General features: G+C 42.0%; 2 protein-coding genes across 4 annotated transcripts in view; one reads left to right on the forward strand and one right to left on the reverse strand.

Moving 5' to 3' along the window:
• Positions 1-5,373: 5,373 nt before the first annotated feature.
• Positions 5,374-16,292, forward strand: part of MPHOSPH8 (M-phase phosphoprotein 8) — a 90,745-nt gene continuing 79,826 nt past the window's right edge. Inside the window, exon 1 of one of the 3 annotated variants that reach the window (XM_054718717.1) lies at positions 5,374-5,817. In XM_054718717.1, coding sequence (XP_054574692.1) covers positions 5,605-5,817 — 213 coding nt within the window. In that variant the 5' untranslated portion in view covers positions 5,374-5,604. The remainder of the gene's footprint in view (positions 5,818-16,292) is intronic. The other 2 variants (XM_054718714.1, XM_054718715.1) reach the window with 2 other exon arrangements.
• LOC103301250 (nuclear nucleic acid-binding protein C1D-like) lies at positions 12,669-13,258 on the reverse strand. The gene has a single exon (XM_054718722.1). It carries the CDS (start codon positions 13,169-13,171, stop codon positions 12,752-12,754), a length of 420 nt encoding a protein of 139 aa, XP_054574697.1. The 5' UTR covers positions 13,172-13,258; the 3' UTR covers positions 12,669-12,751.

A 16,292-nucleotide genomic window follows, 5' to 3' on the forward strand; every position in this document is an offset into this window, starting at 1 on the left:
TCACCTAATAAGTCACCTAAATCTACAGTGGCTTGACATATCACATATCTTTGCCTGATAAACAGTCTTTTCATTGTTTATTAGATTAAGGGATTTAAATGCTTGGTAATACCCAGTAACACAGAATATGTGAGTAAACAGATACTTCCTTACATTGTTACTGGAAACATTCTAATAAAACAAAATTTTGCAAGATAGGTGTTTATCAAAATTTAAATCATACCCTCCTTGAACTATAAATTTCACTAAAAGGAATTCAACTTTTAGAAATTCACCTTTCAGAAATATGGACACACAGAGAACAAAGTGCAATAAAACTCACTTTAAAAGTGATATAAATGGGTGCCTATGTATGTACTACATAAAAATCTGTCATGCCATATTACAAACTGGTTACCTTTGAGGAGTAGGAACTTTATTTCTATCTTATATATTTTGGGTTAATTGAAAAATTTTTCCATGAATATATATACTTAAATTTTTTAGCTCTGGCCAGGTAGCTCAGTTGGTTAGAGCATTGTCCTGATACATCAAGGTTGCAGGTTCAATCCCAGGTCAGGGCACATACAAGAATCAGCCAATGAATGCATAAATAAGTGGAACAACAAATTGACGTTTTGCTCTTTTTCTCCCTTTCTCTCTCTTTCTCTAAAAAAAAAATATATATTTCAGCCGAAACCGGTTTGGCTCAGTGGATAGAGCGTTGGCCTGTGGACTCAAGGGTCCCGGGTTCGATTCCGGTCAAGGGCACGTACGTTGGTTGCAGGAACATCCCCAGTGGGGGGCGTGCAGGAGGCAGCTGATCAATGTTTCTCTCTTATTGATGTTTCTAACTCTCTTTCTCTCTCCCTTCCTCTCTGTAAAAAATCAATAAAATATATATATTTAAAAAATAATAATAAAAAAAAATATTTCAAGATTTAAAATATTTTTGCCAATATTTTATAAATTTAGAACCTTCTTTTGTTTCCTCTTCTGCTGTTGACTTATTGAAGAAACAGGGTTAGTTGTCCTATAGGATGTTGCACATTCTGGACTTGTCCAATTACTTCCTTTTCTCTTTCTCCATGTTTCTTGTAGACTGGAAATTAGGTCTAAAGGCCTGAGTAGATTAAGGATCAACATTTTTGTCCACAAAAGCCATTGAGTCTGGTTATTGTTCTACTTTTAATAATGTTTACATTGATCAGTGGGTTTCCACAGTGGTGGTGTGTTTCCTCTGAATCTGTGGAGAGATATTTGGCAGCCAGTTCCTCATCCATCTTTCACCTAATAGTTTTGTTGCCTGAATCATTTTCAGGAAATATTCTGATTCTCTCTTCTATACATATTAGCTGGAATTCTTCTGAAATAATGAGCTTTCCCCCTTCAACAAATGTTATTTGGTTATATTTTTTAAGTTTTTTAAAAAACATTTTTTATTGATTTCAGAGAGGAAAGCAGAGGGAGAGGTAGAAACATCAATGATGAGAGAGAATCATTGATCAGCTGACTCCTGCTCACCCCACCCTGGGGATCAAGCCTGGGTGCACATGCCCTGACTCAGAATTGAACTGTGACCTCCTGGTTCATAGGTCCATGTTCAACCACTGAGCCATGTCAGCCAGGCTATTTTTTTAATATTTTAAATAAGATATCTAATTATTAGAATTGTTGTGTGTCTGCCTTTTATAGACTGAATCCCTGGAAGGCAGACTATGCTTGTTGTATTCCTAATGCCTAGTATCATCACAGTACATTTAGTAAGCTCAACAAATGACACCAACTCAAATAATGCACCAACTCAAAGCTGGTGATCCTCTCCATAGGGATGTGCCAATCATAGAGTACTCTTTAGTTAACCTCAGAGTTAAATTTAAAAAGTTAATCCTGTAAATTAAGTCATGAAGACTATTTGTGATTCAAAGTGAGAAAAACATTTACCCTTAAGTGGACTTTTCCAGCAACTTTGGGTGACTACCTTTGTCAGTCATTTATAACCCAGAGAAGATACTTTAAACACATCCTCTGATGTGTTAAATTTTATTTTTAATTATAGTTTACATTCAATATTATTTTGCATTGATTACTTGTGTACAGCTTAGTGTGGTTAGACAATCACACACTTTACAAAGTGACCCCCTGATATTTCAAGTACCTACCCAGCACATAGTTATTACAATATGATTGACTATATCCCCTATGCTGTACTTTATATATTTAGGTGCTCCTATATTGGGTGCATATATGTTTACCAGGGGTTATATCCTCTTGTTGGATCGATCCATTTAGTATTATGTAGTGACCTTTGTTGTCTCTTGTGATGGCCTTCATTTTAAAGTCTATTTTGTTGGATATGAGTATTGGTACACCACTTTTTTTTTTCTTTTCCATTTGCATGGAAAAAAATTTTCCATCTCTTCACTCTCATCCTGTGTCTTTGGTGGGTCTCTTGTAGACAGCATATAGTTGGGTCATGTTTTTGTATCCATTTGGCAACCCTATGCCTTTTGAGTGGAATATTTAATCTCTTTACATTTAGGGTTATTATTAATAGGTACTTATTTATTGCCATTTTAATTCTGTATGCCTAGGTTTCTCTCTCTGTTTCTTCTTCTCATTACAGCAGTCCCTTTAACATTTCTTGTAATGCTAGAAGCTCTTTGACCATCTATTTTGAATGATAGCCTTGCTTGATACAGTAATCTGTTTTCAGATCCTTGCTTTCCATTACCTTGAATACTTCATGCCATTCCCTTCTGGTCTGTAGAGTTTCTGATAAGAAATCAGGTGTCAGCCTTGTGGGAACTCCTTTGTAAGTAACAGTTTGCTTTTCTCTTGCTGTCTTTAAGATTCTCTGTTTGTCTTTCATTTTTGTCATTTTAATTATGATGTGTCTGGGCATGGGCCTGTTTGGTTCATCTTGCTTGGAGTTCTCTGTGCCTCCTGAACTTGTGTGACTTTTTCCTTTACCAAGGTAGGGAGGTTTTTTGCCATTATTTCTTCAAACACATTTTCTATCCTTCTTTCTTTCTTTCTGCCTCTTCTGGCACACCTGCTATTTGAATATTGTTACATTTCATGTTGTTCCACAGCTCCCTTAAGCTGTCTTCCTGTTTTTTAATTGTTTTTTTCTTTTTGATTCTCTGATTAGGTGATTTTTTTCAATGCTGTCTTCTAATTTACTGATTTGATCCTCAGCTTCCCCTAATCTGCTGTGTATTCCTTCCACTTGTTCTTTATTTGTTGTCATTCTTTATTCCCAACTATTCTTTTTTCATAGTTATTGTATCTTTTTTCATACTGTTGAGTATCTTTACATCATTACTCTGAACTCTGTTTCAGATAAATTTCTTCTCTCTGCTTCATTTATCTCTTCTTCTGGAGAATTCTCTTGTTCTTTCATTTGAGGGTTGTTTCTTTGTTTCCTCATTTTGGCTGTCTGTTTGAGTTTGTGACTATGTATTAGGTAGATCCTCTACACCTCTCAATCTCTAGTGTAGGACAGTGTCAAATGCTGTTTCTAATTAGATCAGGCAAAGACTCACAGCCTCCAGAGACCACCTCTGCCAACAGACTGATAGGATTCTGACTTGAATGGCCCCAAGCAATCATCCTCGGGTGTGGCAAGAATTTTTTTTCAAAGGTTGGGGCAGTTGCTTCTGCCTGGAAGCTAATTGTTATTTTTACTCTCTTAAGTGGCCTCAGGGCAAGGTGTTTACCAATAGGGTGGGTCAACTGTCTTTCCCCCCACCCCCCATGAGGCAAATGTCTGTGTGGGAAAGCTGTCCTCTGCTGCGTGAGGGAATGACTCAGGCCAGGAAACTGGGGGTGTCTGCCTTCAGAGCTCTACCCCCAAGTCCCCAATCCTGGCTTCTGCTCACACAGCTCCAGTCCACTCTGCCCTCCCTCTGCCAGAGCAAAAGGTGGGTGGCTCCACAGGAAATTTTGTGCATTGGCTCTTTAAGAGGGTGCCTGAATTTCCAGCCATCTCTCCCTGGCAGACAGCAACTCCACTGCTTTTCACAGTCAGATGTTATGTGTGTACCTTTCTCAGTTGTGGTGCTCTCTGCTGGGGGAGGGGGGGTCCAGCTTGGGTATTAGATCCTGGAGTGCTCAGTGGCAACCCCCCACAGCAAAGATATCTTTCTGGAACTTCAGTTGCTGTCTGTGGGCACCTAGCCAGCCGTTTCAGGCCTCTGCCCCTCCTACCAATCTCTATGCGATCTCCACTTTCCGTCTGCGGGTATCAGGGTTCTCTCCTGAAAGTCTTCTGTTGATCATTTGGGAATTTTTTCTTTATTTTAGTTGTAATTCCAGTTTGTTTCTGGGAGCATGTCCGTGCAGCATCCACTTACTCTGCCACGCTTTTGAATCTCTTTACCCTATGCTGTGCTTTACATCCCTGTGACTATTTTGTAACTGAAGTATGGTAGCAACCATACTTAGGTAAAAACTGCTGTTTGAATTTTAACCCTGCTATTCTGGCTTCTGCATGCACTTGCTTGCTTGGACAATAGGGTGGTTACCTCAGCTTCCAGACTGAGACCTGGAGACTCACAGAGGTGATTTTCCTGTGCCTGTGGACCAGGACTACAGGAGATTGATTCCCACTGACTCAGTGGCTCCAGGAGTAGAAACTGTAGATAACCTTTAGAGATTACTGAGTCCGCTTGGGTCTGCTTCTGTAAAAACCTACATTCCAATAATGTCCAGCAGGGGCTGGGAGCCCCCCTGCAGGCTGTTCCCAGCCTTTAGAATTTAGAATTTAGAACAAAGGAAAATTTTTGTGGTTTGGACCTTTAAAAGGACTGCCTACACCTGGGACGGCGCCGTCGTGAGGGTGGCCACCTGCGTGTGGTGCCCTCGCGGCCGTCCTGGCCAGTTCAATAAATCCTCGCCTGTTTTTTTAATCAATCAGCAGCCTCCGGTGGTCTTGTTTTGACTCCTGGGTTCGACCCCACAACAGTAACTACCAATTTGTACTTCTCAATCCTTCCATCTTTTCACCCAGCTCCCACCTCACCCCACCCCATCACATAGTTCCAATAGAAAACACCCAAGTGGAATCTGGAAAACACGATTTCCAGCCTGATAATAAAAACTGTGTACACTCGCTAGAGTTTACGGCACCCTGAATTGTGGACAGGCGTTAGCCGCGCTCAGGCTGGGTCTCGCTCAGGATCGGTCTCGGCGGCGGGGGTGGGGGGGGGTGGGGGTGGGGGGTGGGGGGGGTGTGTGTGTGGCGGGGTGCGCTCTCAGGAGAAAGCTGTGGCCCGCCCACCAGTGAGGCCGGGCAGAGCTGGCCATCCCGCCCAGGACTCAGCCAGCCCATAGCCCCGCCCCTGGCCCCGCCCCTCCGGGCTCTCCGGCCCCCTCCGAGCTCCTCTTCCGCCCCGCGCGCCCCTCGGCCCGCCCACCCACTTCCCGTGGACCCCACCGGGCTCAGCGCGTCCTCCTCGACGGGATTGGCTGGTGAGGGTATCCCTGCGGCGCTCCGTGACCGCCATTGCTGACTCTCCAGTGGCGTCACGCGGGCCACACGGGCTCCGGTCGAGCGCCGAACGCGGAGGACGTCGGGCGTGCGTCGCGCCCGCTCTCGCGGGGGTTTCCAGCTCTCCTGCGATGGCGGCGGCGGCTGCGGAGGGCGCCGGCATGGAGGCGGTTCCCGGGTCGGGCGCCCACAGCCACAGCAAGCCGCCTGTAGGAGAAGGCGAGGGGGCGGAGGGCGAGGAGAAGAACCCCGGGAAGAAAGGAGCGGACGCCGTGGGGGACAGCGAGGAGGACGGGGAGGATGTGTTCGAGGTGGAGAGGATCCTGGACATGAAGACCGAGGGGGTACGTGAGCGGCAGGGCGCGGGGCGGAGGGGCCGCTGGGCGGCGGGGCGGCGGGGCGGCGGCGAAGGGGCGTCTCGGGGACTGTGGAAGCTGGGTCACCGGCCGCGTCCCGGCGGCGCAGTGTGCGGGTCGGTGACCGGTTCACACAGCGTTGGGTGTTGACACACCTGGCTGGGGCCCTGTTACCGGAAAGGGGGGACCTGACGTTGAAATGAGTCTGCTGCTCAGAGTCCGTGTCCACGCCGTCCTTTCAGTGTTTTCCCGAAGCTGTAGTCAACTTTCTGGTGTGAAATCTTCAGGATTATCAACCGTAATTGAAAAGTAAACGGAAATTTACACGTCCATTCGCCTTCGGCATCCCCAACCCTAGAGGGTGCGTTTAAAGGTCTACCGAAACTGTCCCCGGCCCCCCGTCTCCTGGGCACCGCCTGATGCCAGGCCGCCGCGGGCATCCGGCCGCCGGGCGCGCGCCGTTCCCTCCGAGGCCCCCCTTTCCGCCGTTTCCTCTTCCCGCCTCCGCAGGGGCGGGAGGCGTCCTCCTCGGGCTGTTTCAGCGCTTAAAGCATCCGCGCGCCGTTTGATGTTGTCCTGCTCCTGGTGCACAGGGAATGGGATTTTGTCACTCTTGGTCTCCTGTTTCTTAGTCCAGAGCCCAGCATGCAGTCAGCGCTTGTGTATATCCCATTATTAAATGAGGAAAAGAATTGTAGGCCGGAGGCTGGGGTGAAGGGGAGAGAGAACCAAAGGCCCCACACTTATAGTGGATTCTTTTCATTGTCTATTAACTTCCCATTCGTCTTGTACTACCTTGATTGAGTTATTTTGTTCAGTCATTCAACAAACTTTTTAATCAGTTCCTGTGTGCTAGGGGCTGTGATGGTTCCTGAGGATATAGAGATGAACTGTAGCTACACACTTGCTGACATTGAACAGTTCTGTCCAGTAAATAATTGAAGTCCAGTGCCATGAACACTATGGTTAGTTGCACAATACAGTAAAGATAGGAACATTTTTAGGTATAATTTTCCCAAATACATTGTAAATGCCTTGAGGTGAGAGATGGAGCCAATCTTTCACTATTTTGTATCACCTGCATTTAACACAGTGCTTGGCGCATAGCAAATATTTAGAAAATATTTGGCTAGGAGGGTAGTATCTTTAGAATTAAGAGAATTCATCTATTCATGCAATCTTAATTTTGTAAGCCCCAAAGAATTGTAGGCAGTATACCTAAAGCCTCCCTCCCGCTCACCCACGTTAGTAACACACACTCACCTGGTTAGTTTCCCTGGCCAACAGCTGCGTGGACTTCAAGCTGAGCCTGGGTACTGGATATAGCAGTACCAGCCAGCTGTAGCACAGCCTGAAACAGACTAGCTGGATTGGGACAGGACATGAACTGAACCAGTGGTGCAAAATTTCTGGACACTGGGAACCCAAGGCAGCCTTCCATTCTCACCACACCACAACCTCCCACATGTAGGTCTCTCCAAATTCTTTCCTTGGGACTCTGAAAGAACACGATTTCCACTGGCAAGAGGAAGATGAAAACAGTACTGGAGATGGACAGTAGTAGTGGTTGTACATCAATGTGAATGTAGTTAATGCCACTGAACTGTACATTTGAATATGGCTAAATAGCAAATTTTAAGATACATATATAAAAAATATAAAACTAAATTTTTTTTAAAAATATATTTTATTGATTTTTCACAGAGAGGAAGGGAGAGGGATAGAGAGCTAGAAACATCGATGAGAGAGAGACATCGACCAGCTGCCTCCTGCACACCCCCCACCGGGGGATGTGCCCGCAACCAAGGTACATGCCCTTGACCGGAATCGAACCTGGGACCCTCCAGTCCGCAGACCGACGCTCTATCCACTGAGCCAAACCGGTTTCGGCAAAACTAAATTTTTTTTAGTTACCTGTTGTACCCTTTGCCCATTTTCATTTACAGCCAACCCTCTTTTTTCGAATGTCTCCCATCTCAAATAATTCAGTTCTCAACCAAGTTGTTAACAGAAAAAATGTCTCCCTCCAACTTCGTTTTTTGTTTTTTATTGTTTAAAGTATTACAAATAGTAGTACATATGTCTCCCCCCCCCCTCCCCCCCCCGCGCCTCCAACTTTGGTTTTTGAACTGACAACCCTTTTGTGCTGATAGCTCAGCATGACAAAGAGCTCTCAGGCCACCAACAAATGAGATAATGCTTTTGTTGTTGGGGAAGTCAATTTTAAGACATAAAAAGGGCCTGGAGTGTTAATATTGCTAAGGGTGTGAAAGACACAATTATCACAGGCAATTTAAAAGATAGAAAAACTGTTGTAGATTTTGATAAATGAAAAAGCAGTTAGCCAGTGACAGCATTTCTGAGGCAATGATATATGAACAAGCAAAGATGGTGACCTGAAAGACACCCCTGGAATGAGTGCTGAAAGTGATTTAAGCCTAGTAGAAGGTGGTTCGATAAATTTAAGAAAAGTGTTTAATTATAGTTTAAACAGTACATTAGATATGTACTGTATATAAGAAAGGTTAAAACAGAATCATTTGTGGGTCTGGAACGCATTAATTAAATTTACATTATTTCAGCCCTACCTGGTTCGGCTCAATGGATAGTGTCAACTTGCAGACTAAAGGGTCCCAGGTTCGATTCCGTGAAGGGCACATGCCTGGATTTTGGGCTCGATCCCCAGTGGGGAGCGTGCAGGAGGCAGCCAATCAATGATTCTCTTTAATCATGGATGTTTCTATCTTTCTCTCCCTCTTCCTTCCTCTCTGAAATTAATAAAAATATACTTAAATTTACATAATTTTTAATGGGAAAAAATGATTCCGTTTTTGAACAAATCACTTCTAGAACAGCCTTCCAGAATGAATTAAGCTGGAGAACCAAGGTTCTACTGTATAAGAATTTTTCTTTTTAAATATTTGTGGCTATTTAATCTTTGTCATATGTATTCTAAATTTTTGCTTCTCAAGATTTCTGGTTTACTTTTTCTGCTCAACACCCAATCTTAGGAGCAAGAACAAACTCAGGAAATAGTTTTCCACATGAACTCCAGAGAACCATTCTATACACTTGTGAACAAAAAAGGATACACACTAAACCTGACAAGCTCAGGGGAGGCCTCATGGTGAGCCTTACCAAACTCAGAAACCTACTAGTAAAGTAACCACATAGGATAATCTGAAATTAAAACTTCCTAACTTAAAAGCAAGTCATGGCAGGGAGGCATGTCCTAGGCTGGTATCTTCCTTGACAAAGGTCAATCTTTACTTAACTGAGCCTATCTATTGTCTTTTTGTATCTACTGATAACATACCTTTGGAATGTCAGGGTAATTTTCTTTTTCCAGACTCCTCAGAGCACAGTCTCCCATCAGAGCAGGAGTCCACATAGCCCCTCATTATTATTGTTATCCTGTTAATTATTAACTGTTAACTATTCTATCCCCACCAATGTAAAAGAAGTATGTGCCTCTTAATTTTACTTTTTATCCAGTCCCACAGATTTCCCCATTTTGCTTTCTCCCACCTCCCTAACCTTTCACCAGTGGATTTCATGTAACCCCCTTATGTCTTCCTCTTTGATTCTAATATATAAAACTAGAGGCCCAGTGCATGATTGAATCATGCACATGTAGGGTCCCCTACACGCTTTCGCTTTTTGCAGTGGAGCTGGGTGCCTGTCCGCTGGTGCACCAGGCCTTTCAGAAGCCTCTGACACCTGGCTACCCTGCCGTTGAGAGGCGCAGCTGGGTGTCCACGGCAGGCCCCCTCAGCGGCCGCGGAGTCCCGCCCCCTGCGCCTCTCAACAGCAGGGTAGCCCCCTCAATGGCAGCGGATCCGTGCCTCTCAATGGCCGGATAGGCCACCCTGAGTCCCGCTCCCCAGCCTCCCGCCACCCAATCGTGGGCATTGCGGAATGATGGTAATTTACATGTTACTCTATTATTAGATAGGATAAGGTGCAAAACTGCTGAGATTTTGCTTCCTGGCATTTGTCATTAGTTTGGCTCAAACTCATAAAGATTCTTACAGGTTTGGACGTTTCTTTTGTCAACACATTCAACATTGATCTGACTTTATTCTTACAGTCACCAAGGCAGTAAACTTTCAGGCCCAGTGCCAAGCACTACTTCCTCCCATTATGGCCTTCAATCATTCTGCCAGCTGTAGAAGACCAAGCATTAAATTCTAGGATCAGAAACTATGATAAAATGGAAAAAGAGTAGACTTAGACTCTTAATTTCTAAAGATAATCTCGAAAATCCTTATAATTTTAAAATAATATTTAAGAGTCTCTATCAATACAGTTTTATGGTTCAGATACATAACTGGGTGCGGGGGACAGTGATTCTATCAGCCCAGAATGTATGTACATTCTTTTTTTCTTCCAATTATATGTATTTATTTTTTTTATGGAATTTTTTTATTGTTTAAAGTATTACATATAGTAGTACACATATCTCCCTTTTTTTTTCCCGTTGACCTTCCCCCAGCCTCCCCTAACTTCTGTCACATGCCCTCATTCCCCCCCCCCCCCCCCCCCGGCCTTGTGTCTTGTGTCCATTGGTTGTGCTTATATGCATGCATACAAGTCCTTTGGTTGATCTCTTTCCCCCCCTTCCCAACACTCCCCAGCCTTCCTGCTGTAATTTGACAGTTTATTCAGTGCTTTACTTCCTCTGTATCTATCTTTTTTTCATCAGGTTATAATGTTCTTTATTTTCCATAAATGAGTGAGATCATGTGGTATTTTTCTTTCATTGCCAGGTCCATCCATGCTGCTGCAAATGGTAAGAATTCCTTCTTTTTTATAGCAGCGTAGTATTCCACTGTGTAGATGCACCATAGTTTTCTAATCCACTCATCAGCTGATGGGCATTTAGGCTGTTTCCAAATCTTAGCTATGGTGAATTGTGCTGCTATGAACATAGGGGTGCATATATCCTTTCTGATTCGTGTTTCTACTTTCTTGGGATATATTCCTAGAAGTGGGATTACTGGGTCAAATGGGAGTTCCATTTTTAGTTTTTTGAGGAAACTCCATACTGTTTTCTACAGTGGCTGTACCAGTCTGCATTCCCACCAGCAGTGCACGAGGGTTCCTTTCTCTCCGCATCCTCGCCAGCACTTGTCGTTTGTTGATTTGTTGATGATAGCCATTCTGACAGGTGTGAGATGGTACCACATTGTCGTTTTGATTTGCATCTCTCAGATAATTAGTGACTGAGCATGTTTTCATATGTCTCTTGGCCTTCCTTCTATCTTCTTTCAAAAAGATTCTATTTAGGTCTGTTGCCCATTTTTTTATTGGATCACTTATCTTCCTTTTATTAAGTTGTATAAGTTCCCTGTAGATGTTGGGGATTAAACCTTTATCAGTGATAACTTTGCAAATATGTTCTCCCATACAGTGGGCTTTCTTGTTGTTTTGTTGATGGTTTCTTTTGCTGTGCAAAAGCTTTTTTTTACACAACACTTACAGCCTTAATTGATAGGATGTAGCCATTATGCCAAATTCAGCCATCAATTACAACTTCATTTCCCATCCACAATTAATGAGAATATATTTTACTTCAAATGGGACATATAGGCAGAGTGCCAAAAGTTAAAGTATAACCTTAAAGTCTTAAATTCACACTTCAAATATCAAAAGAAGCAATTCCCAAAATCATGAAAACATGATTAAATAACTACATAAAAAAACACATTTAAGTCATTTCACGTGAAAACAGATGTATTTATAACTTCAGACTTGAGAAAGCATACTTCATAAAGTCATCCTATCTAATAAAAGAGTAATATGCAAATTGACAGCCACTCCAACACACAAGATGGCTGCCCCCATGTGGTCAAAGATCCTGCCCCCATGTGGACACAAATGGCTGCCACAAGATGGCCAGCAGGGGAGGGCAGTTGGGAGGGACCAGGCCTGCAAGAGAGGGCAGTTGTGGGCGATTAGGCCAGCAGGGGAGGGCAATTGGGAGGGACTAGGCCTGCAAGGGAGGGCAGTTGGGGGCGATCAAGCCTGCAGGGGAGGGCAGTTGGGGGGATCAGGCCTGCAGGGGAGGGCAGTTAGGGGCAATCAGGCTGGCAGGGGAGCAGTTAGGCATCAATCAGGCTGACAGGGGGGTGGTTAGGGGGTGATTAGGCTGACAGGCAGAAGCAGTTAGGGGCAATGAGGAAGGCAGGCAGGTGAGCAGTTGGGAGCCAGCAGTCCTGGATTGTGAGAGGGGTCCCAGATTGGAGAGGATGCAGGCTGGGCTAAGGGACACACACCCCCGTGCACGAATTTCGTGCACCGGGCCTCTAGTTCATTTAACCTTTTGCACTCGGATGTCGAGTGTGACTCGACACGGTTAGCATCAGTAGCAGCTCTTTTTATACTCTGAATGTATCAATAATTTGAAATATAAAAAAATCCAAATAAATAAGTTTGTATTAAAAGAAACTCCAGTTTTTTATTCTACTGCCGCGCTTTGTAAAATCTGGGGTATTTAAAAAATTAAATCCTGAGTAGAATAAAGGAATCGAGAAAAAAGCAAGCGAGTGCAAAGGGTTAAAATAGACTAATGTTTACAGCGAACATTTAACTTAAATTTCATAGTTGTTTATAAAATAGTAGTTGAAAGGTTCACCTATATAAGGAAGCAAGAGTCCTGTCAAGAGAGATGGTAAACTATAAATATAAAATATACCACAATGTTAAAAACCTCACAGTACACTATAGGAAAATCAATAAAGATAACTTCATCTTTCTGGGGGGAAATGTATTTAGCATTACAAATTCAAATGTAAATTTTATATATGAATTCAATAAGGAATACATTAAAACATTGCATTGCCACATCATCACCATCTATTTTGTGTTAAACAATAAAAATGATGTACTTTTTGAACATGTGTACATCAAAACCAGAAGGTTATTTTTTACTTTTTCCTTTACTGGCAACTTTGGATGCATTTTTAGGTTTTGGTTCCCAGAGGGCATTTTTCACAAATCTTGAAGCTGCACCATTGTCCAGCTTGGCAGCCTTCTTGTCAGTTATTTCCTTGACTCTGTTCATGTATACTCTGATTCTCTCCAGTTCCTGCTTTACTGGGTGTTCCATAGGATTAACTCCCTGAGTTGCCAAATAAACCCAAAACATTGAATTTAATGTGTAAGCAGAAACTAAATCCACTTTTGCTTGTTCACGTGGGTCCAACTTCTGTAACAACTCATTTCTAGAAACAGACATCATGGTCTTCAGCATGTCATCTATAGCACCAATGGAATTCTCAAATGCTGATAAATACTCACGGATTTCTGCTGGATAGTCTTCATTAATTTCTTCTGCCATTATGACCTACTCACTGGCCTTCCACTCTGTCTTCCAGAAAAAAAACTGTGCAAAAGCTTTTTATTTTGATGTAGTCCCATTTGTTTATTTTCTCTTTAGTTTCCATTACCCTAGGAGCAGTATCGGTGAAGAAATTGCTTCCGCATATGTCTGAGATTTCTCTGCCTGTGGATTCTTCTAGTATTTTTATGGTTTCCCGTCTTAGGTTTAAGTCCTTTATCCATTTTGAGTTTACTTTTCTGTATGGTGTAAGTTGGTGACCTAGTTTAATTTTTTGCATGTATCTGTCCAATTTTCCCAACACCATTTATTGAAGACACTGTCTTGACTCCATTGTTTGTTTATGCCTCCTTTGTCAAATATTTATTGAGCATAGTGGTTTGGGTCGATATCTGGGTTCTCTATTCCATTCCTTTGGTCTATACGTCTGTTCTTGTGCCAGTACCAGGCAGTTTTGAGTGGCTTTGTAATACAGCTTGAAATCTGGTATTGAGATCCCACCTACTTTGTTCTTCTTTCTCAGGATTGCTGTGGCTATTCGGGGTCTTTTTTTATTCCAGATGAATTTTTGGAGAGTTCTTTCTAGGTCTGTGAAATATGCCATTGGTATTTGAATGGGGAGTGCATTGAATCTAGAGATTGCTTTGGGTAGTATGGACATTTTAATGATATTGATTCTATCTATCCATGAACATGGTATGTTCTTCCATCTGTTTGTCTTCCTCTATCTCTTTTTTCAGTGTCCTGTAGTTTTCCGCATATAGGTCTTTTACCTCCTTAGTTAAGTTTATTCCTAGGTATCTTAATTTTTTTGGTGCGATGGTAAATGGGATTGCTTTTTTAGTCTCTCTTTCTGTAAGTACACTATTGGTGTATAGAAATGCCATAGATTTCTTGGCGTTAATTTTGTATCCTGCTACATTGCCAAATTCATTTATTAAGTCCAATAGATATTTGATGGAGTCTTTCGAGTTTTTTATGTACAATATCATGTCATCTGCACATAAGGACAGCTTTACTTCTTCTTTTCCATTTTGGATGCCTTTTATTTCTTCTTCTTGTCTAATTGCAATGGCTAATACTTCCAGTACTATGTCGAACAGGAGTGGTGAGAGTGGGCATCCCTGTCTTATTCCTGTTTTTAGGGGAAATGGTTTTAGTTTTTGCCCATTGAGTATGAAGTTGGCTGTGGGTTTATCATATATGGCTTTTATTATGTTGAGGTATGATCCTTCTATTCCCACCTTGCTGAAAGTTTTTATTAAGAAAGGGTGTTGGATTTTGTCAAATGTTTTTCTGCATCAATTGATATGACTATGTGATTTTTATCTCTCAGTTTGTTTATGTGATGTATCACATTTATTGATTTGTGGATATTGTACCATCCTTGCATCCCTGGGATAAATCCTACTTGGTCATGGTGTATGATCTTTCTGATGTACTGCTGGATCCGATTTGCTAGAATTTTGTTGAGGATTTTGGCATCTATTTTCATGAGAGATATTGGCCTGTAATTCTCTTTCATTGTGTTGTCTTTATCTGGTTTTGGTGTTAGGGTGATGCTGGCTTCATAGAATGAGCTTGGAAGTGCTCCTTCCTCTTGAACATTTTGGAATAGTCTGAAGAGGATAGGTTTTAGTTCTTCCTTGAATGTGTGGTAAAACTCCCCTGTGAAGCCGTCTGGCCCCGGGCTTTTGTTTGCTGGAAGCTTTTTGATGACTTCTTCAATTTCTTCCATAGTTATTGGCCTACTGAGATGTTTAGATTCTTCCTGATTGAGTTTTGGAAGGTTGTATTTTTTAGGTATATGTCCAGTTCCTCCAGGTTGTCCAGTTAGTTAGAATAGAGTTGTTCATAGTATTTTTTAACAATCCTTTGTTTTTCTGTGGGGTCTGTTGTTATTTCTCCTATTTCATTTCTGATTTTGTTTATTTGGGTCCCCTCTCTTTACTTCTTCGTGAGCCTGGCTAGAGGTTCATCAATCTTGTTTATCCTTTCAAGGAACCAATTCTTGGTTTTGTTGATCTTTTGTTTGTTTTTTGTTGTTGTTTTTTTGGTCTCTATGTCATTTATCTCTGCTCTGATCTTTACTATTTCTTTCCTTCCGCTTACACCAGGCTTTTCTTGTTGCTCTCTTTCTAACTCTTTGAGATGTAGGGTTAGGTAATTTATTACCATTGTTTCTTGTTTTTTGCAGTAGGCTTGTAGAGCTATGAACTTCCTTCTCAAGACTGCTTTTGCTGTGTCCCATAGATTTTGGATTGTTGTGTTTTCATTGTTGTTTGTTGCCATGACGTTTTTTATTTCTTCTTTGATCTCTCTGGTAACCCAGTCATTGTTTAATAGCATGCTGTTTAGTCTCCATGTGTTTGATTTTTTTTGGATTGTTTTTATTGTAGTTGATTTCCAGTTTTATGCCACTATGATCTGAGAAGATGCTTGATATGATTTCTATCTTCATGAATTTGAAGAGACTTTGCCTGTGACCCAATATATGGTCTGTCTTTAAAAATGACCCATGTGCACTTGAGACGAATGTATATTCTGTGGCTTTGGGGTGAAATGTTCTGAAGATGTCAGTTAATTCCATCTGGTCCAGTGAGTCATTTAGGATTGATGTTTCTTTGCTGATTTTTTGTTTAGAGGATTTGTCCAATGATGATAGTAGGGTATTAAAGTCCCCTACTGTGATTATATTGCTGTCAATCTCTCCCTTGTTATCCTGCAGGAGTTTTTTTATGTATTTGGGTGCTCCTGTATTGGGTGCGTATATGTTTACCAGAGTTATTTCTTCTTTTTGGCTTGCTCCCTTTAGTATTATGAAGTGGCCTTCCTTATCTCTTTCTAGTTCCTTCACTTTGAGATCTAATTTGTCAGGTATAAATATTGCTACCCCAGATTTTTTTTCATTTCCATTTGCCTGAAAAACCTTTCTCCATCCCTTTACCCTCAGTCTGTGTGCGTCTTTTTTTCTGAGGTGCGTTTCCTGTAGACAGCAGATATATGGGTCATGTTTTCTTATCCAATCTGTTACCCTATGTCTTTTCATTGAAGCATTTAATCCATTTATATTTAAAGTTATTATTGATAGGTACTTGTTTGTCGCCATTTTTATTCTTTA

Source organism: Eptesicus fuscus, chromosome 7, assembly GCF_027574615.1.
Source record: "Eptesicus fuscus isolate TK198812 chromosome 7, DD_ASM_mEF_20220401, whole genome shotgun sequence".
Classification (NCBI taxonomy): domain Eukaryota; kingdom Metazoa; phylum Chordata; class Mammalia; order Chiroptera; family Vespertilionidae; genus Eptesicus; species Eptesicus fuscus.